This window comes from Glandiceps talaboti, chromosome 2 (assembly GCF_964340395.1).
Source record: "Glandiceps talaboti chromosome 2, keGlaTala1.1, whole genome shotgun sequence".
Classification (NCBI taxonomy): Eukaryota; Metazoa; Hemichordata; class Enteropneusta; family Spengelidae; genus Glandiceps; species Glandiceps talaboti.
The window spans coordinates 5,709,898-5,736,602 of record NC_135550.1 but is presented as its reverse complement, the minus strand read 5'-3'; the positions used below and the strand labels follow the sequence as shown (position 1 = coordinate 5,736,602).

The following is a 26,705-nucleotide window of genomic DNA, read 5'->3' as shown; positions in this document are numbered from 1 at the left end:
CCTGGACCGAAAATAAAAGAAAAAAATCGCCACGAAAAAATCATAGAAATGGAAAAAAATGAAATAGAAAACCTTAAAATGTATAAGGTATGACAAAAATATATCTTAAAAGTGAAACTATATATATATAAAAGACAAATATAAAAAATCGTACAAGTAATATAAAATAAACATTGAAAAATAAAATTCCGATTTAAATGTTCCTTTTGGCCTACTCGGCTTGCCTTTATATATCGGTATGCAAGGCTACGATTGAAAATAGTGATTGAAAATCTCAATTACAGTCTTGTGTGTTTACATGTGTAAATCACATGTGTTTGTCTTGTGTGGTGTGATACGACTCCGTAGAGAGTCTCTTTGATAACTAAACTCACTTAAATCAAAATGTTAAGCCTTGTCAACCTGTTACAACATGAGTCGTTCATTTTAGGGTCACCCCATTTAACCACCAGTAAATGTGATGTAATACGACTCTGTAGACAATCCTATGCTTTGATAACTTACAAGCCGCTAAGCCTTGTCAACCTGTTACAACATGAGTCGTTCTCGATATCATCAGCTATACCGGGTATATACTCAGTGTGTGGTGACAAGATAACGTAAAAGGGAACATTTTGTTAGCCATGACATCAAAGTATAAAACATCATTACTAATATTTGCCACCATTTACATTCTCAGCGTTGTATATGTGTTCCATACGAAGAACAGAAGTCAGTGCAGTGTGGGCAATGTTAATACTAGTCATGGTATTTTCCCCGATACAGTTAGGATGATGTTGAAAACGGGTGTATCAGAATCAACAGGTGTATCAGGATCAACACTGAGATCGAATATTACAGGTAGCGAGTGTGTGTCCAGTAGGAGTACAACAGAAGCACAAAGAGATGGCCGAGATTTGGTGAAAACTGTAGCAAACGACAGCTTCGAGAAATTGTCGGCGCTAGATATTGACGTGAATTTATCCGAACCCATGCTTAAGTCGTATCTTGAAAACTACGATAGGATGTTCAACCGCAGTTTAGCAGACTTCGCTCGGTATAAAAATGCACCTACCGGTAAATTGAATTCAACAGCTGAAGAAGTTCTGTGTATGATGTATAGAAAAGCATACCTGCGTATAATGGACAGTAACACAAGTCCGTTCCGAGAGATGGGAATTAGTACATTTTTCAGACAGCAGCCATTGGTGAACAGACGATATCATACCTGTGCGTTAGTTGGAAGCTCAGTTACCATAAAGGGTCTGAAATTGGGAGCTGAAATAGGTAATTTTTGATTTTTTTTATTTGGATTAAAACCAAAATATCTCGAAGGTAAAATGATTGATATATGTTTCACAGCATAATTATCTATGTGGCCAGATATCTTCCAATAACCGTTGTAGATCATACATGAACACAAATTCACAAGATTGTTTCTTTTCGTAAATTCGTGTTATAGTACTAAACTAACATTCACAATCATGGTTTCTAGATTTAGACCTGACCCACCTAATGAATAATTTTTTTGTGTGATATCTCATTTTCAGAGTTTCATTTTCTCAATGTCTTACATCTATCGGCAGACAAGGAGATTTGATAGATTTGGAATTTTACAAAACTAAATGTAACACCGTAGCTAATGCGGTTTACAGTAATCAATGCAACATGTCACGCAATATCTATGATAGGGCATGTGTTGCAATATTCAATAAAACACACTTTCATGCAAAAACCACATTTCTATTCGTGAAATAAATTTATGTTTTCATTGATTAATTTACACATTTATATTCGTAGAGTCGCATTATTTATTAAAAATCAATGCTTGTGGAGTCATAATTGTCGAATGGTTAGAGTGACCCGTTCGGAATCTGCAAGTTTCAGGTTCGAACCCCGTCGATGTTGTTTGTTTCTCAATGGCTAAGGTTCATGGGCAAGATTTGAACCACGATTGTGCCTCGGTCAACCCAGCTGTATAATTGGGGACCTGGTAGGATAGAGTTGCAATGTGAATGCTTTAATCCTATGCGCTTTTAAAGGATGCAGTGGATTGTATACGCCACATGGAGTTGAGGAAGTGTAAAGGGTTGTTGTGCCACTATAGATCCGGGCCAGAGGTAATGATTGTAAAGCGCTTTGAGCACAGAGTGGGAAAACGCTATATGAAAACAATACTAAGATTTATTATTTGTATTCGTAAATTTCATGCCACTATTAGTCACTGTCTATTCATGTTCCTCAACAATACATTGGTATTCGTTAAACTTACATTTGCATTCCTGATATCAATGTCATTTATTGATGAATCATTTTATATTACGTAAATCATATTTTCATTCAACTTATTTTTATTTAAAACTCTCCATTTACGGCAAGGACTGAGTATTTCTCACGTTCCTGCAAGCTTAGAGTGTGGGACTCACTCACATCATCCCCTAGTGAACAAGAATTAAAACCTTACATTTTGTATGATTTGCAGTTGCAGGTAGTAATATGATGTTTTACCTTAATTGTCATTCACTGATAGCAAATAAAAAGGCCACTTGTGTAGAAATAACAAAACAGGAAATTAACAATACCACTTTTCAGCTGTGGTATCATAAATAAGCTTATTTTAATCAATCAATCAATCAATCAATCAATCAATCAATCAATCAATCAATCAATCAATCAATCAATCAATCAACCAATCAATCAATCAAATTCATAGAGCTCCGTTTTCCAGAGCATTGTTCTGTCAGTAGCGCTGAATGGCTAAAGTACACCATAGACTTTGGTGAACAAATAACATAAATATTTACATGTGTACTACATTTTTCAGACACTCATGATGCAGTTTTCAGGTTTAATTTGGCCCCTGTGAGAGGTTATGAAAAGGACGTAGGTGCTAAAACAACTATTCAAGTCGTGAACAACCAACACCTTGAAAAAACTAACCTAATCAAACAGTTAGAAGACTCTGAAGACAGGAAACATAATATCCCCTTTTTCATTTGGAAAGATTCCAGTGGTGTATACAACGGCAACCTATACCAGGTAAAGATAAGAATAATGATGATAACAATGACTGCGGGGCTCCCCTTCTTTTGACAATCGACATATATAATATTACTGTGAGGTTTACATACATGGGTGATATAGTTGCCTTGGTGGTATGGTGCGGTGCAGATAGAATCACACTGATCAAAATGATAGTAAAACATCAGAAAAATGTACTACATCACCCGCCGTAAACCACATACTCTTTTACGGCAACGTCAAAGACACTTCATTTTGCAATGCATCAGTAAAGAAAAATAAAGTCAGAATGGTCTTCATCAATAAATCAATATAGGAGCCGATAGGTGTTCCCATAAACAGAACATTACAGGGGAAATGAACCTGCCCTTGTGTTTCTCTCATGGGACGTAATGTCTTTAATAAAAATATATACAATTCCACTCTAGACTAACGACTGAAATGCAAAGCACATTGCAGGACCCCTTCCCTGTCACATGAAAAGTAATAGTGGAGCCTTCAGGGGGCTCAGGCCTGGACCGTTGCCTAAAACGTGACACTGCCCCCGACTCTGTTGTAATGGAAAGTGACCCTCTCACAACTTCCTTTCTCTTAAACATGACCCTGTCCATTACAATATTTCAAAAACAGGGTTTAAATGCTGTCAGACATTTAAGATGATACTTGTCCCAGAATCAATTATTTGAAGGACTTAATCCCACTGCTGCTACCATGTTGAAAGTTTTAAAAGGTATTGATTTATTTCCAACTAGTACCACTGAAGTGAATTTGTGTGAACTCGGCACTGCATTAATCAATACCTGAGTTTGGATCTCATTAGCTTGGCTGAAAGCCAGAAGAGTAATCCCAAACACTAAATTGCCACACTCCCGATATTGTCAGGACCAAGTTCAACATCTCCACAATATTATCTCTAATATACTTTTGCCCAACTGTTTCTGCGTTATTCCTGTGAGACTCACTCTGACTTCTTTCCTAACATGTTTGTCAGCAGCGATTTGATTGGCACTGTCCTATATTACTGTACCTGTACCTAACCCTAACCGATGTAGCTGCAGTGGGATGCTAAATGCCCCCAAAATGCAATATTAGACAATATAATGAGTCAAAGTAAACTGTGACCCTCCCCTTATCCCATTTAAAATGTCTAAAATATGGCCCTCCCCAAGAAGCAATTTGTAAAATGGGACCTCTCCCCTGTATAACTGAAGGCTCCCTAAATATTCACTGCTATTATTATATTACAATGCATTAGAAACGGGCTTCTGTTGGAAACATTACACATGGACTTGGTGATTTTAATGACTTCAGTTGATTACTTTTCAACTGATAATCAACATTGTAACTATCTACTTCTATATCCCTAAATCGTGCGGCACATCTATAATCGTTTCTTTGCATTTGAAGTTGTTTGTGGGCATGTGAAAGATATCACGAGTGAAATATCGAGGCATCTTCATTTCTCCTGTCATTCTACAATCAATGTCAACTTGTCGCAGTATTTGATTCAGTGTGTTACTGTGCTACCATTTTGAAAGTAGTCTCGCCACTTTAGCCATATATATCACGACTGTAAATAATGCAACATAAATTTATTTGACCAGTTTATATTCAAAAAAGAACTAAAAAAATGGTAAGTGTGAAGTTTGTTGCAAATCGTTATGGTGACCAGGTAAAACCTGCGGAGTGGCACTTATTCTGAATCATCGTGGTGGTGGTTTTGGTGGTTGGCATACGTTCATCAGCCGGATTCGGGTTCTAAAAAGAATTCTGAACATGACTTTTCTCGTTAAAACAATACGTATATCGATGTACTTGAATTGATTCTTTAATCATTCAAATCGAAAATTAAAAAAAAAGTCTAAAAGGCGAGAAGCAAAGAAAATAGTTACTATTCAACTAATCTAGTCGAGCCACCAAATATATCACAATACTAATAACATAATGAAAATATGATGTAACTGATGCACAGTCTCGTTGGAATAAATGTCCATCACGATGAATTAGAAAATGTAGAAATATTGGTAAAACATTCTGCTGATCTAGCTAGACGAACTTTCGTTTGAAGTCCATCTACTTTCACTGTATCGGGGAACCTCCAATTATAACACCTGCATGAGCAACAGGGTTGATGAACTGCTAGATACTGTACAAAACATTCAGTGTGTGTAGCTGTAGTTATTAATTCTGAATGGTAACCTTGGCTGAAGTAGTGCCAACTTCTCAATACACACACCTAAGTGGGAGTTAATGTGTTTTCAACTTAAGCTTAATATATTCTTACATTTTTCTTCAGAACTCAAACAGTTTTGAACATTTAGAGACACCAAGTAAACGCCAATGAATTACGAAATAAAAAGAAATTAGGAGTAGCTAGCTGTGTTATCTCACGAGATTGAATACTGAAGTAATTCCGACTACAATATCGTGTGATGACGACAAAAGATTGTGATGTCAGAATGTCAAGATGTGTTGCTACAAGAAAGAGAATTCTAATATTGTGAAAACGGATTCAACTTTATGACTGTAGATGACCAAACCCTCAACGTGACTAATGTCATTTTTTCTTGTTACATTTCTAAGTATTACCTGACAGCTAAGCGGTTTATGAATGGGTATTTTAACTGGGTATTACATCATCCAAACACAACTTTGTACTTTATCAACCCAGTATCCTTATATAGAGGCTGGGATGTGATTCAGGAATATTTCAATGGATCAATAATAAGGCATAGCCCTTCATGTGGATTTGTTGGTAAGTTAAAAACATATAAAATATATTGGGAAGTATTTCTTTAAATATTGAAGTATGCTACTTTACAGACTGTGTTTAGAGAACTTTTGACATACTGGTCTTGGTTTAAAAAAAATAATGGCGTGTTTATATAAACGTGAGATAAAACTTAATGTATTACTGGTCGCACCACCATATCATCTAAGCTTTAAGTAGACGCTTAAGATGTTTCTAATGATTTTATAGAATGGTTAATTGTACGATTTAATGATTTCTCTGCATCTTTTATAGGCGTTCAGTTGGCATTACGTTTATGTCAGGAGACTCATGTTTATGGATTTACGCCACCTTCGAAATCACGTGATCACAACCATTGCAAGTATTATGATACAACATGTTCACACGACAGATTGTATTCATTTCATCCAGCCGATGCTGAGCGGCACCTATTGGTGATGATGAACAAAGGAAGCGAAAACGATTTGAAGCAGAAAGGCCGTGTTACTTTACACGGGTTTTCATCTTCAACCTGTCGTTGATGTCTCAATGTCGGATATATAATTGTGCTATGACGTTGATACAGTACAACAAGATGATGACTCGGAGGGGTGAGGGGGAGGGGGGGGGCTGAAAAAGTGAGATCAAGATAGGATAGAAACCCCTCCCCCACCACCTCCTCTATCTGACTTAATTGACGACAATTTAAAATTCTTTCAGAGAGCGCAGTCAATTTTCGGTATCGTACTTGAAATAAAACAATACTACCGAGGTTCACAAAATAACAAGAAGGTCGACATAACTTCCACTCTACGCGCTTGACATGCTAGTATAGGTGCGTGTCAGAATAGGTCGACCTTCTTGTTGCGTTTTGAACCTCGAGCGTTAAATGCTATTGCAGGTACCTGAGAATTTCAAAGCATGCATGTCGCGTTATGAATACAGAGCCGCTATATAGTGAGTAAAAGTAGTTAATCTATTTAGACATATAAACATTCGTATTTAGGGGTACAAACCGTTAAAAAGTAAAATCGTTTTCTTAGAACACCCCAAACTAAAGGAATTTAGGAACCGGTCAGTTTCTTCAGCCTGGGGGAGGGGGGGGGGCACGGTGGATCTTAAATTGGTCCGACAACATTCATTGACCCCCCTATCTGTACCCAAAAACAGGCTGACCCCTATCACTTAATGTTAAAATATGATGACCCCCTCCCCCATATATATAATATTCACATGACAGGTATTTTTTGATCATGACTCAGTGTGGACTGCTTGACTGTCTTGCATCTACTTTATAAGATCCCGGGTTAGCACTATCATAATTGTGATTATTGACTGCACAGGGTAAATATATTCAAAAGGAGTTTAATAGCATATTGACAGTGAAGGGTATGGGAAAGCTTGAGCAGGGAATATTATCTCTTATGGGGGGTCCTAGGGGTCTCCCCCTAGAAGCCCTGGAAGATTTCTACTCTGAAAAGTCAATTTTGAGACTATTCAGGCCCTTTCAGGCAATAATTACCAACCTTTACAAGACAGCACCAACATGTAAAAAGAAAAAAAAATATGTTTGAATTAAATTTGATAGCATCTTGACAGTAAGAGGTAGGGGGAAGAGCTTGAGACTGGGATGTATACACCTCATGTAGTGCGTGTGTGTGTGTGTGGGGGGGGGGGGGTCCTAGGGGTCTCCCCCTTGAAGTCCTGGAGGTTTGTTACTCTGAAAAGTCAATTTTGAGACTATTCAGACCCTTTCAGACAATAATTTCCAAGCTTTACAAGACAGCACCAACATGTAAACAACAACTACACAGGGTTGAAATACCTTTTGAAATATACTTTGATAGCATCTTGACAGTAAGAGGGGAAGAGCTTGAGACTGGGATATGTCCACCTTATGTGGGGGGGGGGGGGTGTCCAAGGGGGTCTCCCTCTAGAAGCCCTGGAGGATTTTTACTCTTAAAGCCATTTTTAGGCTATTCAGACCCTTTCAAGCAATAACTCAATCCATGCTTTACAAGACAGCACTATCAAGTATCAGAAACTTCTTTATAACTTACATAGAGTTGAAATATATTCTTAAAAAGTTAAATGGCATCATTATATACATGTAGTAAAGGTCAGTACATTTACTGGTAGTATCATTGATAGGGGAGATTTGGAGTTTTAATTCAATTTTAGACTATCTCGGCAAACATTTCGCATCTTTAAAAGACTATCATCTCAAATATTAGAATTGGGTGAAAATATTTAAGAAAAGTTTAATATCATTATGACAGTAAAATATGGGGGCCCGTTCTGGTCACAATTATGTAGTAATGATAAAACTACTGCTGTAATTAATATTATGTATTCCTTGAATTACTTAAATGTGTTTTGATTAATTTTATGTACCGGTCTTAATTTTGTGTATGTGTCGAATTAATTTTGCCCCTACAATCCTTTGCGCGAGATTTCTTATTCAAAATGGCGGCAGCTCGCAGTCGGTGGTGCTCAGCGGGTACGCGGGTTGTCATTCGAGAAAGGAATCAAGGAGGATTCTACCAATTTTTGCTCAGTTGTTCGAGTTTTTCTGTCTCCCCTGAATTTAGGATCGACAGACGATCTAGAATAAATTTAGTGTCCGAGGTCAAACGAACATCCGGGTATTTATTACTGTAGCCCTATGCATATATGATAGGCCGGGTCTCGTGCCACCCCGGTGTCAGTAGCCCGCCGCCCTCACTGGAACGGCTACTGCCACCGCGGTGGCATTTGGAATAGCTTTCTTAAGGGCTGATATTTCTGTGAAGTCTTTATCAACAAATACAACTTTGACGCCACTGACTGCATTATGATTGGCAAATTGGTCAAACAATTTTTCAATGGTTTCCTTTTTTTCATTCTTAACAAAAGCATAAAGAGCTGCACGACCAATAGTTTCCCCATCCTCAACTAATATTGTATACAGTGGATAACCTTCAATATTAACTTTGTACGTACCATCCACGAAGAGTACTTCCGGATAGCGAAAGTGAACTATTACACTATCTATACTGCAAATACTAACTATAATGACAGTGAAAGTGTACTTCCACACTATCTATACTGCAAATACTAACTATAATGACAGCGAAAGTGTACTTCCACACTATCTACTGCAAATACTAACTATAATGACAGTGAAAGTGTACTATTACACTATCTATACTGCAAATACTAACTATACTGACAGTGAAAGTGTACTTTCACACTATCTACTGCAAATACTAACTATATATACTGACAGTGAAAGTGAACTATTACACTATCTATACTGCAAATACTAACTATACTGACTGTGAAAGTGTACTTTCACACTATCTACTGCAAATACTAACTATACTGACAGTGAAAGTGTACTTTCACACTATCTACTGCAAATACTAACTATAACGACAGTGAAAGTGAACTTTCACACTATCTACTGCAAATACTAACTATAATGACAGTGAAAGTGAAATATTACACTATCTATACTGCAAATACTAACTATAATGACAGTGAAAGTGAACTATTACACTATCTACTGCAAATACTAACTATAATGACAGTGAAAGTGAACTATTACACTATCTATACTGCAAATACTAACTATAATGACAGTGAAAGTGTACTTCCACACTATCTATACTGCAAATACTAACTATAATGACAGTGAAAGTGTACTTCCACACTATCTACTGCAAATACTAACTATAATGACAGTGAAAGTGTACTATTACACTATCTATACTGCAAATACTAACTATACTGACAGTGAAAGTGTACTTTCACATTATCTACTGCAAATACTAACTATATATACTGACAGTGAAAGTGAACTATTACACTATCTATACTGCAAATACTAACTATACTGACTGTGAAAGTGTACTTTCACACTATCTACTGCAAATACTAACTATAATGACAGTGAAAGTGTACTTTCACACTATCTATACTGCAAATACTAACTATACTGACTGTGAAAGTGTACTTTTACACTATCTACTGCAAATACTAACTATAATGACAGTGAAAGTGAACTATTACACTATCTATACTGCAAATACTAACTATACTGACAGGGAAAGTGTACTTTCACACTATCTATACTGCAAATACTAACTATACTGACAGTGAAAGTGTACTTTCACACTATCTAATGCAAATACTAACTATACTGACTGTGAAAGTGTACTTTTACACTATCTAATGCAAATACTAACTATAATGACAGTGAAAGTGAACTATTACACTATCTATACTGCAAATACTAACTATACTGACTGTGAAAGTGTACTTTCACACTAATGCAAATACTAACTATACTGACTGTGAAAGTGTACTTTTACACTATCTAATGCAAATACTAACTATACTGACAGTGAAAGTAAACTATTACACTATCTATACTGCAAATACTAACTATACTGACAGTGAAAGTGTACTTCCACACTATCTACTGCAAATACTAACTATAATGACAGTGAAAGTGAACTATTACACTATCTACTGCAAATACTAACTATACTGACAGTGAAAGTGTACTTTCACACTATCTACTGCAAATACTAACTATAATGACAGTGAAAGTGTACTTCCACACTATCTACTGCAAATACTAACTATAATGACAGTGAAAGTGAACTATTACACTATCTACTGCAAATACTAACTATAATGACAGTGAAAGTGTACTTTCACACTATCTAATGCAAATACTAACTATACTGACTGTGAAAGTGTACTTTTACACTATCTAATGCAAATACTAACTATACTGACTGTGAAAGTGTACTTTCACACTATCTAATGCAAATACTAACTATAATGACAGTGAAAGTGAACTATTACACTAATGCAAATACTAACTATACTGACAGTGAAAGTGTACTTTCACACTATCTATACTGCAAATACTAACTATAATGACAGTGAAAGTGTACTTCCACACTATCTACTGCAAATACTAACTATACTGACAGTGAAAGTGTACTTTCACACTATCTAGTGCAAATACTAACTATACTGACAGTGAAAGTGTACTTTCACACTATCTAATGCAAATACTAACTATACTGACTGTGAAAGTGTACTTTTACACTATCTAATGCAAATACTAACTATACTGACAGTGAAAGTGAACTATTACACTATCTATACTGCAAATACTAACTATAATGACTGTGAAAGTGTACTTTCACACTATCTAGTGCAAATACTAACTATAATGACAGTGAAAGTGTACTTCCACACTATCTACTGCAAATACTAACTATACTGACAGTGAAAGTGAACTATTACACTATCTATACTGCAAATACTAACTATACTGACTGTGAAAGTGTACTTTCACACTATCTACTGCAAATACTGACTATAATGACAGTGAAAGTGTACTTCCACACTATCTACTGCAAATACTAACTATAATGACAGTGAAAGTGAACTATTACACTATCTATACTGCAAATACTAACTATAATGACAGTGAAAGTGAACTATTACACTATCTATACTGCAAATACTAACTATAATGACAGTGAAAGTGAACTATTACACTATCTACTGCAAATACTAACTATACTGACAGTGAAAGTGTACTTCCACACTATCTACTGCAAATACTAACTATAATGACAGTGAAAGTGAACTATTACACTATCTATACTGCAAATACTAACTATACTGACTGTGAAAGTGTACTTCCACACTATCTACTGCAAATACTAACTATAATGACAGTGAAAGTGTACTTTCACACTATCTATACTGCAAATACTAACTATACTGACTGTGAAAGTGTACTTTTACACTATCTACTGCAAATACTAACTATACTGACAGTGAAAGTGAACACACTATCGACGTGAATTAGCAATTACAGTGTATACTCAATCTTGATTTAAGAAAATCTTAGAGCTCACCTCAAGTAGCAAAGACTGTGACACAGCGTTGGCTTCCGAATGGGGAGTGATGCCTGGGAGCACTAGTCAGCTCTATTCATTGGTGGTTATGTGAAGCAGAGAAATGCTAATTCCTTCATGTCAAAAAAAAAACTTGTCAATCCAAGTTTAGGGTAAAAAGTGGGATTTCTTGCACTTATGACTTATTGAGACATCAGAAGAAAATCAAACTCGCCGAACATTACATGTATGCGTACCTTCTCACATCAACACTTCACCTCAAACTGACAGCTGACACGTCCTTCATCTTGCCGACTGCTAGTCATACAATACACGCACATATCCACATGTCAGCCATCGGCAAAACGCCGCAATGACATCAAAGTATGCCAGTTGTGAAAGGGAGACCGCTGTGATAATTGTCAAGTGATAATTGACGTACCTGTAAATTGGATCGGAACGAACGCAATCTGATTAAAATCCGATGTAGATGTCGGCTAATCGTTCATTGCTATTTTACCTTCGTTATTTTCTCTAGAGGAGGCGATCAGGCTAAAAAATGTAAACATGTACCAAGAAGGTCAATTCAGGCAAAATAACGAAGGTAAAATAGCAATGAACGATTAGCCGACATCTACATCGGATTTTAATCAGATTGGGAACGAACGGTGATAAACACGTACCGTACGCTTGCCGACAAATCGTTGATAGGTAGTTGACTACGTCGTCGTCGTCATCATCATCATCATCATCATCATCATCATCATCATCATCATCATCATCATCATCTAAAATGAACCTTCTGCATAGAGGACTTGCAATCATATTTTTAGTTTGGCCTGGTAATCTCGAATGAAGTTTACTTTGCTACTCGATATTACAACATCATCATGTTTTCCCGTACGTACACGGTGTCCCCAAAATGGCTGGCGCTGGCGCTATGGAGGCTTTTTTGACGGTTTGTGCGCAGTACGAGAAATGAAATAATACGTTGCTATTTGGTGTTTTAAGGTAGAATGGAAGCATTTGTGGAGTTCCGTGTGATTTATTTGTTGGTAAATGTCCAGGGACGAGAAATATCTCGGGTGGTGGCACTAGCCGTTCCTCACTGGAACGGCAACTGCCACCGCGGTGTCAGTATCCGTTCCAGTGACGGCGGGCTACTGACACCGGGGTGGTACTAGATACTCCGTATATGATAACTAACATCCACGACCGAAATCTGGTCGTTCTGGTCGCATCACACCTGTCCCGGTCGTGCGTGTAGCGTAGGCATTGAAAACAGTGGTTCATTTTGGGCCGCAGATGTGGATGATAATCCAACGGGACTACCTTCCCATATTATACAAATAGCACTGCTAAGTTTACATCAATCTTTGACTTAATATTTGAGCAACATGCTATCAGCTGAGATAGAATTAGGAAAATTCTGGTTGCTGTAGCTTGGATACCGGATACTTATTAATTTGCTACGGGTCCTAACATTCTGGTTTATTTACGAATGAACTTTTGATATCGATTAGATGTCTAAATTTGGCCCGGGCAGGCCAGATGTGTCCCGGGCATTAATATATGCTGTAGCCATGCAATGTCTGTAACACGCCAGAAAATTTAAGACGGGAAAAGCAGCAATCTGGGGCATGAATCCACTAAATTTTGGTCAATATACATTCGAAGTGGGCCAATGCACATAAATATCGACTTTTGAGTGCCATTTGGCCTCCAGTTTGCTCCCGGGCACTTCTTGTATCTCCCGGGCAGTCCCGGGCAGTAATTAGTAGGACCGATTTATTACAGCCCTAACATCGATACAAGCACATACAGCACTGTGTTGTAATAATGTATGTAGGGGGGTGTGACGTCGCTACCGATTTTATAAGAATATCGCCAATTCCTATGATAACGTCATTGTTCTGTATTAGGACCGTCATAGACAAGAATAAAACCATTTAGGAAAGGAATAACAGTTTACAAGCGACTGTGACTTGGACCTGGACGAAGGCGCTTGGAAATTTCAAAACACCAATAGGAACACTTGCGTTCCCTCTTCTTCCTATGGCAGAAAATTGCTGATATGCTTCAAGTGAGTGTTTTGGCTATTCAACGAAGACGAAAGGCGCCTTCGTCCAGGTCCAAGTTGTATCGATGTTATATTACGTGCTACTTGTATAATATGGGAAGGTAGTCCCGTTGGATTGGGCCCTCCTCTCGCTAAGTCATACCAAAGCAAAGACAAAGTCCCTGTGGCATCAAACATTCGAAACTTAACTTCATATAGATCGTCTGTCGATCCTAAATTCAGGGGAGACAGAAAAACTCAAACAACTGATTTTAGATTGAGCAAAAATTGTTAGAATCCTTCTTGATTCCTTTCTGGAATGACAAGCCGCCGAGCACCACTGCGGGCCGCCATTTTGAATAAGAAATCTCGCGCAAAGGATTGGATTGTAGGGCCAAAATTAATTCGACACATACACAAAATTAATTCGGCACATACACAAAATTAATTCAGCACATACATAAAATTAATTCGACACATACACAAAATTAATTCGGCACATACACAAAATTAATTCGGCACATACATAAAATTAATTCGACACGTACACAAAATTAATTCGGCACATACATAAAATTAATTCGACACAAACACAAAATTAATTCAGCACATACACAAAATTAATACTAGACAACATGAAATTAATTCCAGGAATACATAAAATTAATTCTAGACTACATAAAATTAAGACCAGTATATAAAATTAATCGGAAACACATTTAATTAATTCAAGGAATACATGAAATTAATTACAGTGCGTAAAATTAATCAAAACACATTTAATTAATTCAAGGAATACATATTTATTGCAGTTAATATAAAAATTGATTCTATTCGACATGAAATTAATTGCAAACACATTTAACATAATTGTGACCAGAACGGGCCCCCATAGTAAAAAGGTTGTTGGTGCACCTGATTGTTGGTTGAATGTATGAGTGACCTCTTGGGGTGCTGGAGTCCTTGGGGGTTTTCCTCCTGGCAGATCTGCGGGTTTTTGCTTCTATTAGGTTATTCATAGCCTTTGAGGTAATATTTCCAAGCTTCGAATAGCTAACGTAAATGTAAGTTTTAAATGAGTTTCCTATGTCACATAAAATGTCCCCGTCACATTGGTATAGTGGCATTAATATTGCATGTATAGTAAAGTCACCGGTATGTTAGCGAACGTTAGGTGGTCATACTTAGTGTATGATAGAAACTGGAATCTGATAAGATGTGGTGATTTGTAGTGTCAATAACATGTAGTGTCCAAAATAGAAAGTGTATTAATCCCTTCTGACAAGTTCATAGTGATGAGTAGGGAACATTTTAGATTAACTTCTTTTATGAACTATCTATGAAGATTACCATTACGAAACCTTCCACTTTTGCCCCAAAGTGCAATACAAGTGAAGCACTAATTGTGAAACAGCCAAGCATTTACATGACATATTCTGTAACTAATGTGATAGCTAGGTAATACATGTATATGTATATTTATAGTCATGCTTTAACTAATAAGTAATATTAAAGAATTCATGTAAGAAACATGGAGAAGAACAAATATTTACATGTACCACATTTCATGCAGACAAGGCTATATGCCATTGTAGAAAAAGGATTTTTTTCTTCCATCACAATCCAAAACACAATGACCCCCCCACCCACAATTTTGAATACAGCATGACCCCCTCTAAGGGTGACACCTCCCAATCCACCGCCCCCTGCCTATCTGTCACCATTTCGATGCCTATATACCCTCTATGGTGTTACTTTTGTTCAAATTTCTGGTGGGGGGGGGGGTTGTGTTTATTGAATACATGGCTAGACACATACACACACACACACGAAATTCGTATCATCCCTATATTCCACGTCAGCCTTCGTCCGTTAAAATTGGCCAGTCGAATTTGGGCTAACAAACATCATGAATAAACCAGACAGCTTCTGACCATAGCTAAATTAGGTGAAATGGTTTGAAATAAGTTTGGATACTAGAAAGGTACAAATGATTAATGACAGAGTCACTACTTCAATCAACTCAGTAAAAGACATGTTCAACTCTGGTCAAATACAGTGCATCGCAATATGATATTGAACTTTCAGTTTTGTTGATACATTGAGAGTAATGGTCCACTCAAAGCCCAGAGCAAATTTCACACTGGCATGTCACTTTTACATCTGTCCTTAAACCTAGGACCTACTAAAATATATCATACTTTTATAACGGTCACTTTTCCGCTAATTCACATACTGAGAGAGATACTCACAAAGATCAGGTCATTTTAACAACTGCCCCGTATATGGCTCAATCGTCACACGGGAGGGAAGTTTTATTATACTCAATTCTACCCGTCACAATAAGGGCGCCTTCAGAAATTACACGGGGGGGGGGGGGGTAGGGAGTGGCCACGTTTTACAAATTGGTTCTCATGGGCGGGCCATATTTAAATTTATGGAGTTAGGGGAGGGTTGCATCTTACTTTTACTCGCTGCTACTACAGGTGTCACATTTCACAGCAGGTACCAGATTCCACCACTGTCACCATTGGACCGTAATATCAAAACACATACGAGTAAAGTTGATGCTGACAAACATATAGTGAATCAATCGTTAGTTATGATGTGGAAAAGGAGTGGGTTTCACAGGAGTAGAGGGGGAACAGTGTAGGAAGATTTTGGTGATTGAGCAGGAATGTTAACCTTAGTCCCAACAATGTCGGTAGTGCATTCATTTAGTCTTTGGGAGTTCTGGCCTTCAACCATACTAATATGATCCAGACACGGGAAAAAAGCTGTGCTTTCACACAAATCCACGTTTTATAGTGGTAGCAATGGAAGAGTCAATGTGTCGGCAGCGGTGGGATTGGGTCCTTCCCAATATTGATTCTGGGTACTGTGTCCCTCTTCACGTCTGACAGCATTTTAACCCAACATTTTGAAAATATTTCAATGGGGGGGGGGGGGGTAATGTTTAGAGAAGGGCAATTAAGAGAGGGCCATTTTGAACAAACGGAATGGGGAGTTATTTTTTACACAACGTGACCTTGCTGAATTTCCCCCAGCTCTCCCCTTCCGGTGTAATTTACTGGAGGGTCCCTAACGAAAATATAAGTAATCTACCAAGAATGCAAAGTATTCTTATCAGCCTGTGCTCAAATAGGAAATGATAAACCACGGTAAAACTCAAACGAGCAATCAGCTTGCGTGACAACCCATGCCATTTGACTAACATCCACTGGATGCTACACAGCATGTCGTAGTTTTCGGACGTCATATGTACATAAACTACCATCCAGCAGCCCACTGTTCTAGCGTATTTGCTACATCCAATATAAAGGATCTGATGGGTACGCTAGACAACAGAAAGAAGAAAAAGCAAAATTGTGAATAAACAGTTGAATTTTAGCTTTATTAAATTATGTCACTTGGTCTGTTATATTTTCATGAAAAGGGCTCCTGACAATATGATGCAGCCAAAACATATTGCAAGTCACCAATATTGCATTCAGAGATCTTTACTTGTCCAATAAAATCAGGACAAAACATGAGAAAATGCAGTAATCAACATTACTAGTAAGGTTCAATTAACAGCAACTACTTCTGTAGACTGTGAATTGACTCTTGAGAATAATTGCAATATAGGGATCATTACCAATGAATTGGTCTTGCTCTGTGAACAATTTCTCAAATGATGATCCATTCGAAGCACGGTCCAGCTTTTCTCCATAGACTTGCATTTCGTTTGCTTCTCCCAACTGCATATACAACCTAGTCAAGTAGTACACACCTACGGAATAAAGAATCATCTGAATAAACATTATGACTATCTAGTGGAATAGAAAATATGACGTGTATTATTTTATCGAATATATAATTATGCATGTTGTGCATGTGTTACGATCCAAAATATCGTATTTCTGAATTATGGAAATAAATTCTACATTTCGGCATTGTAGGCCATAGATCAGAAGTAGACTGGCGATGACGAATCTGGGCAAACATGATGTAACTGAAATTCACATGGTTGGTTTAATGAAAAGTATATAATAACTTTTATGATGGCATGATCTTATTGTGTGATTTTCTATTTTTAGTTGTTGTGTAAATTCCATTGTATTGAGAATTAAACATCCAGAAGGACTCGGGTAGGTGATTCTGGCAAGCCGAAATCTCTTCTCAGTCGTGACTAATTCCCGACTTGGACCTGAACGATCCCGTACGAGAGTATGAGAGTGTGAGTGCTAGAGTGCAACGTTAGAACTATCCATACTTATACAGTTCAACTCTATGACTCGCAACACATGTACACATAATCATACAGAAATGCACTATTCTAATACCCCGGTAGTAGCTGCCCAGGATGCAAACGTTTTCTTCTTAATTTTTTCAAAGTCATGACTGCTTCAATGTACCCGTTAAATATATTTTAAATCTGTCAATATTGACCATAAATTTCAATGGACATACAAAGTGAAGGTTTTGAATAGGATTCATTAAAAGTACATTTTATATGATGATCGATGAAAATTGTATACTTCACCTAGTTTCCAACTACCATTATTTGCAAAATCTGGTAGAACACTCTCTTTAATCCTCAATCCATCCAACAGCAGCTCCTTCGCATATTGGTAGTGCATTTCGTCTTTCTTTAGCAGGTAAAATCTACCCAAGTCAGTCATTCCTAATCGGGAAAGAAGGGTTGTGCTGGATTTCTAATCTAAACAAAGTACCATTTGACGTTAAGAAAATAATACATCGTTCCATCGCTTTGCTGTCAGTAGTCGTCATTATGAAACGACTATGGTGATTTGTCACATTTGACATTTCACATTGTTAAACTGTTTTTCATTGTATTTTTCCATCTATCCAAATTTTAACCATCTAGGTGCAGTTAGTTAATGGGCAAATGGCAAAATGCCAGTTACTAGCGATTGCATACAGCTAAATCTGGACTCTCAGTACAATACCTTTTTTTACCAAATCTTCGATGAATCAAATCTTTGGCCACACAAGGAAATATTCAGTTATTTCACCCGATGGAAAGACAGCGACAGTAAGCAGTTATCATTTACATGGTCAGTAATTGACCATGCGCCAAGATTACGTTTCTGCAGAAATTCGCGAAAAATTGTAAAGTAACCTGCGATAGATTATTATTTCCTGATTGAAATAGAAGGTGCATTATTTTCATACTTCTAATAAAGTAACAATTTGAAAGCAGTACAGTTGCTTAGCTCCAATGGGGAAAAAGTGGCAATGACATCCATGGCCACAAAGATGTGCCATTCTCATCGAAATGACTGTCAACAGGCTGTTTCAATACTTACCCACAGCAATACCTATGTGGTCAAGATCACTGTATTTCTCAGACTTTAACACTCTTTTCTTTATCTCTAAGGAGTCTGCAAGGAGTTTTTCAATCTCGTCAAAGTTGTTTTGCTTCATTTGGAGATAGAAAACTCCTAATTCACGCATTGCTGTGTAGACAAAAAACATATACAAAGACCTGATTCTCTCTTAGTCAACAAACGCCAGAGAATGAGATGTGCAGAATCAACATGATAATCTAACAGATAGAATGCCAAATGTACTCTGGGAGTGTAAGCAATTATAAGGCTGGAGAATGAATTACAGGACATGTAACGGAAATTGTATTCAATCTGCAAATTCTTCTCCCAGACATTGGAAGCATTGACATGCTATTCTGGTTAAAATGTTGCATTTATTTGTCATAACTCGATATTTCTATATTATGACAATATACTTATTGGATAAAACGATTACTAACTCTCAGTTTCTAAATCCGAAATAAGAAATTCTCCAATGCCGTTTCTAAACACAGAAATATTTTCAACAATTAGTCTTAACTGTTAGTTAAGGTGCCATGCCACGTCAGATAAAATGTTAGTTCGATTTTACTAGTACTCTTTTTAATCTTTCCATTTTTCAAAATAATGTACATATTCTATACTTTCAGAAAAGGTCTACTTGTTGTCGATTAACAATACCTATTGCAGTGAAGAGACCATCTTCCTTGCCACAACTCTTATAGTAGTTCCTTTACAAGATTAGACACCTTTCCAGTTTGTCCTGAATGAATATTTTAGTTTCTTCATCAGGAGGAGTTGGTAAACCAGACAATGTGTCTTCATAGCGATATGAACGCTCCCGTACCATGAGAAAATATACTTGAAAATGTAAATACACTTAAAATCACGAAACCTGAAACAGCGTCGCCTGGCGCGACAAACCTCTTATAACACCGCTACAATTTGTCGTCTGGCTCACCAAAAGTCATACCAACATTGTTACAATTTATAGTCTGGCTCAACAGAAATAGTATGACATTGCTGCATATTATCATCTTCCGTGACAACTATCTCTGCTGGTGTGATTTACATGTATGTTGAGCCACAGACTATAAAAGGTAGCACTGTTGGCAAGATTGTTGTTCGGCCAGACGATAAAATACAAAACTATTGGTAAGGTTTGTTATTGAGCCAGATTATAAGATGTAGCAAACTAAGTGTTGGTAAGGTTGTTGTCGAGTCAGATGATGTTTTATTCCACGTTTCGTGATTTTAATTGTTACTGTATTCTAATAAAAGTTTAGTAAAAGAAGACTTCACACATAAGACAGTAGCTAGAATATTGGAGAGTTGGCTGATGTGACATTGGAATATAAGATTATAAGAAACATTATGTGCTGTGCATTTGTAACGTAATTTGTCTACTCAAAAAGTTGAGACATTCATTTCATGAAATTTGTTAGAAATGAAACAAACTAATATATATGACAACTCACATTTGCAGAGGTGGATGTCACTGTCTTTTTCATCAACATTGCAGTAGTAGTCCTCGGCCTTCTTCATATGTGATGGAGCATCATCTTTTCTCTCAGATTCCAAAAGTGCTGCTCCAAGTTTGAAGTGGGCTGAAAATGCAAATTTCTTAACAATGCATATCCATCGACCTACGATGCTATAGGTAGGTACACGTTTGCCTTCCATAAGGAAGGTTTTGTGTTGGGGATGAAAAGTGTGTGTGCGTGTGTGTGTGTGTGTGTGTGTGTGTGTGTGTGTGTGTGTGTGTGTGTGTGTGTGCGTGTGTCTGTGTGTGTGTGTGTGTGTGTGTGTGTGTGTGGCTGTGTGTGTGTTTGTCTGTGTCTGTGTCTGTATAACTTTTCTCAAACACGGCTGGCTCCACTCAAACGAAATTTGGTACACATGTTCTGAATGGTAATGGCAAGAACTGATTAGGTTTTGATAAACGTTTGTTTTTTCTTAATTAGGCTATATCTATATATATGAATGCACGCTTCAAATTCAATATAACTTTGTACATACATTTGCAATACCAAAGTGCATCTGTCCCAAAAATATGATTGATGTAGAGTTTAGTTTTCATAAGTTATTTGCATATTTCTGGTAATTAGATCTTTAGGCCCAAAAAGAAAAAGAAAAGCATTGTTTCTGACCAGAACATGTTGTCTAAAGTGGTGCGACGATGTAAATTTTTCTTTTAAAAATCTTAAATTGTTCATGATTAGTTCTGCATTTGTCTTCACTGAAGTAGAAATTAATGTAGGGAGATTTATTTTTGTGTCTTCTCTTGGGTCTGCAGACTGCATTGGCTGGACCACATGGAAAAAAGATGCACACTGACCAGAAACAATTCTTTTCTTTCTTTCCTTTTTTGGTGGGGGGAACTCCTATGGTGAGACCTATGATACAATGTTCTATAAAAGCTTCACATTACATCGTTGTGATTGGCTGTGAGATCACATCTGCGTGCAATGATGCTAGAGAATTTGTACTTTAATCTCTGCAATCTTATCAGCCAGGTTTGACTACAGAAATGCATTACTAGACAGACCTCCTAACACCACCTTAAACCTAATACAACATGCCCAAAATACAGTGGCAAGGATCATCTCTTGTACCAAGAAGTTTTGGCACATTCCTCCAGTCCTCAGCAGCCTGCATTCTGGTTACCAGTTCATTTCAGAATTGATTACAACATTTTACTGTTAGGATTGCATGGATTAAAGTACAACAAAAGTCATCAGTGATCATGATGTATTGAATTGTAGATGCAATGCGAAGAATATGTGTGTAGATTCTTACTTTAAATTTCTCGTTTCCTCTTTTCTCACACTCTCCCTTCCTCCCCATCTCTGTGTCTCACTATAGTTTTTGCGCGAACATACATAATATCTCATATAGTCTCTCCTTCCTTATGTTTTGTCCTGTTTGTATTATCAAGGTTTAACTCGTTGAAACCCTATTCCTGCCTGCCACAAATATGTTCTTGACTGCCTGTTTACGAATAATATTCGCCACTTGGCACGGCTTGTTCATCTTTTTTCATTAAAACTTGCCAAGTACCCAGTAGGGCAAATGACCTGATCTGTGCGACTATCCCTCTCAGTATACGAATTAGACGAAAAGTTATTACCGTTACAAAAGTAAGGTATATTTTGAGTACATGTAGGTTCTAGGTTAAAACAGATGTAAATGTAACATGCCAGTATGAAATTTGCTCTAGGCTTTGAGGGGACCATTATTCTCAATGTAACAGCATATCTGAAAGCTCAATATCCTATTCCGATGGGAATACCATGCACTGTAAGTGACCAGAGTTCTTTTATTGAGTTTAATATGAGTTTTGTATGCGTGTATATGTGTTTGTGTCATATATTCAAATCAATATTTAATGTCAAAACCGAAATTTATTCAAACCTGGAACAAAAGTAACACCATAGAGGGTATATGGGCGTCCAAATTTGACAGATAGCCAGTGATATTTGCTGTAAAAAGAAACACATTTTCATCAAAAGACACACCAATTTTGGTCATAATGAAAAAGCATGCAAACTGCTATTATATATTTACTAAATCCTAAACAGTGTATTGGTACCGCTATTAATTGACACTACATGTTAAGGGCGAGATCAGTAGTTCAATGGAGGATAACAAATACTAAATTCCTTTAGTTTGGGGGGGGGGGGGCGTTGAACCATTGTTATTGTTCTACAAAAACGATTTCACTTTTAACGAAATATCTTTTGTACACCTAAATACAAATGTTTCTATGTGTAAATAGAATATATATATATATATATATATATATATATATATATATATATATATATATATATATATATATATATATATATATATATATATATATATATATATATATATATAGGCTTTGTATTCATAGTATTACATACTGCTTTGAAATTCCGAAAACCTGCAATAGCATTTACCTCACGCTCGATGGTCAAAATACAACAAGAAGGTCGACTTATTCTTACATGCGTTTATACTAATGGATGTCAAGAAATTGACATTTTTGTTATTCTTATGATGCGCCTCGGTAGTAATGTTATATTTCAGGTAGAATGCCGAGAATTGATTGCGCTGTCTGAAACAATTTTAAATTGTTAGCTAAAGGTGTGGAGGGGATGGGGGTGGCTGAGGCCTAAAAAAATAATAGTTTTTATTCTCACTGAACTATTGTCCTTGCCTCTTAATGAAAATTTATAGCTTTTATCTTTGATCTTGAAACCATATATTTGAACCATTGAGTTTTATTATCATCCTCCGACAATATTTTTGATGACGTCTAGTGACTAATATCGGGGGTAAAGTGGCGGATTATGATTTGTGGGTCAGGGTCTTGATCTCACTTTTTCAGCCCCCTCACCCTCACCCCTCATCCGTTGGTTTTAATGTCAAACTTGTTGTACTGTACATGTATCAACGTCATAGCACAATGATATATCTGACATTGAGACATCAACGACAAGTTGAAGAAGAAAACCCCTGTAAAGTAACACGGCCTTTCTGCTTCAAATCGATTTCGCTTCCCTTGTTCATCATCACCAATAGGTGGCGCTCACCATTGGCCGGATGCCATGAATACAATCTGTGCAGTGAACATGTTTTGTCATAATAGTGGCATTGGTTGTGATCACGTGATCTCGACGGTGGCGTAAATCCATAGACATGAATCTCCTGACATAAACGTAATGCCAACTGAACGCCTATGAAAGATGCAGAGAAATCATTAAATCGTACAATTAACTGTTCTGTAAATTATTAGAAACATCTTTAAGCGTCTACATTAAGCTTAGATGATTTGGTTGTGCGTCCAGTAACACATTTTGTCTTAGTTTTATTTTTTTTAAACCGTCAATTTTATACCAACACCAGTATATCAAAAGTTCTCTACACACAGTCTGTAAAGTAGATTTTTTCAATATAAAAAAGACTACCAAAAAAATGTTTTTAACTTACCAACAAATCCACATGAAGGGCTATTCCTTATTATTGATCCATTGAAATATTCCTGAATCACATCCCAGCCTCTATATAAGGATACTGGGTTGATAAAGTACAAAGTTGTGTTCGGATGATGTAATACCCAGTTAAAATACGCATTCATAAACCGGTTAGCTGTCAGGTAATACTTAGAAATGTAACAAGAAAAAATGATATTAGTCACGTTGAGGGTTAGGTCATCTACAGTCATAAAGTTGAATCCGTTTTCACAATATTAGAGTTCTCTTTCTTGTAGCAACACATCTTGGATAACATATAAGAGCACTCTGACGTCACAATCCTGTGTCGTTATAACATGATATTGTAATCAGAATTACTTCATTATTCAATCTTGTGAGATAAAACAGCTAGCTACTCATAATTTCTTTTTTCTTTTGTAATTTACTGACGTGTACTTAGTGTCTCTAAATATTCACAACTGTTTCAGGTCTAGAATAATGTTACAATATAAGTTGAAAACACATTAACTTCCACTTAGGTGTGTTGAGAAGTTGGCACTACTTCAGCCTAGGTGACCATTCAGAATTAATAACTACAGCTACACACACTGAATGTTTTGTACAGTATCTAGCAGTTCATCAACTCTGCTGCTCATACAGGTGTTATAATTGGAGGTTCCCCGATACAGTGAAAGTAGATGGACTTCAAACTAAAGTTCGTCTAGCTAGATCAGCAGAATGTTTTACCAACATTTCTACATTTTCTAATTCATAGTGATGGACATTTATTCCAACGAGACTGTGCATCAGTTACATCATATTTTCATTATGTTATTAGTATTGTGATATATTTGGTGGCTAGGCTAGATAAGTTAAATAGTAACTATTTTCTTTGCCTCTCGCCTTTTAGACTTTTTATAATAAATTTTAGATATGAATGATTACATAGTCAATTCAAGTACATTATTCGATACACGTACCATTTTGCCGAGAAAGTCATGTTCAGAATTTGTTGTTATTGTTGTTGTTGTTGTTGTTATGATGATGATGATGATGATGATGATGATGATGTTGTTGTTGTTGTTGTTGTTGTTGTTGTTGTTGTTTTCAAAATCCAAAAGAATGAACGTAGGTCAATCACCATGAGGATTGATACATGCGACTTCGCAGGTTTTACGTATACCTCCAGGAAACCATAAACATTGGCACCAAATTTCATACTTTTCCTGAGCCGTATTTTTTATATGAATGGATCAAATGCTTTCATGTTGCCTTATTTAAAGTCGTGATATGTATGGCTAAACTTGACGAGACCACTTTCAACAAGGTAACACGGGAACACACTGAATCTAGTACTGTGATAAATTTACATTGATTTATCAATTGACGTTGGTGTGACACTCATAGTAGCATACAGGAGAAATGAAGATGCCTTGGTATTTCACTCATGAAACATGATATTTTCACATGCCCCAAAACAACTTCAAATGCAAAGAAACGATTATAGATGTGCCGCACGATGTGGGGATATAGAAGTAGACAATTTCACTCTGGTGGTAGTAGTAGTTGGAAATGACCAATACATTTAAAACTTTCAACATGGTGGCAGCGGTGGGATTAAGTCCTTTAAATAATTTATTCTGGGACTAGTATCATTTTCAATGTCTGACAACATTTCAGCCATGTTTTCTGAAATATTGTAATGGGCGAGGGCCATGTTTTAGAGAAAGGAAATTGAGATATATAGGGTCACTTTATATCATAACAAAGTCCAGGGAATGTCACGTTTTAGGCAACAGTCCAGGCTTGATTTCCCCACCACCACAGTGAAGGCTCCGTTATCACACTTTCAAAGTGACTTGGTAATGCACCCTGCTATGTGTTTGCGCCTCTGTTGTTAGTCTAGATTTGAATCGTACATATTGTTTGTTAATAACATCGCGTTATTGGAGAAACACCAAGGCAGCTTCATTTTCCCTGTAATTTTCTTTTCATGGTGCCGTAAAAGAGGTTGTCGTTTACGGCGATGATGTGGACTTCCAGCAGCATGCATTCTCTGATACTTCCAATGTTTTACTATCATTTTGATCAGTGTGATTCTATCTGCACCGCACCACCAAGGCAACTATATCACCCATGTATGTAAACCTCACAGTAATATATGATATGTCGATTATCAAAAGAAGGGGAGCCCCGCAGTCATTGTTATCAACATTATTCTTATATTTACCTGGTATAGGTTGCCGTTGTATACACCACTGGAATCTTTCCAAATGAAAAAGGGGATATTATGTTTCCTGTCTCCAGAGTCTTCTAACTGTTTGATTAGGTTAGTTTTTTCAAGGTGTTGGTTGTTCACGACTTGAATAGTTGTTTTAGCACCTACGTCCTTTTCATAACCTCTCACAGGGGCCAAATTAAACCTGAAAACTGCATCATGAGCGTCTGAAATATATTGTATTCATGTAAATGTGCTTAGTGACCGGTCATTTTTTTCGGCCCGTGGGCGGTGGATTGGTAAGGGGTCATCCCGTTATGAACAATTTGGAAAGGGTGGGTTATTTTCATATAAATATACTCGGGTATTTCACAATCAAAGGCCAATATGTTTCACATATTTTGCACTTCGGGGCAAAAGTTGAAAGTTCTGTAATGGTAATCTTCCTAGATAGTTTATAAAAGAAGTTAATATAAATTGCTCTACTCTTCAGTATGAGGGATTAATACACATTG

At 36.8% G+C, this 26,705-nt stretch overlaps 1 protein-coding gene across 1 annotated transcript; it reads left to right on the top strand.

The window, feature by feature from the left end:
- The first annotated feature begins 623 nt into the window (after nt 1-623).
- Nucleotides 624-6,273, top strand: LOC144453663 (beta-galactoside alpha-2,6-sialyltransferase 2-like). Its single transcript, XM_078144992.1, has 4 exons — nt 624-1,266; nt 2,804-3,018; nt 5,584-5,755; nt 6,026-6,273. The coding sequence occupies exons 1-4, from the start codon at nt 624-626 to the stop codon at nt 6,271-6,273; spliced, it is 1,278 nt and encodes a 425-aa protein (XP_078001118.1).
- Nucleotides 6,274-26,705: the final 20,432 nt, after the last annotated feature.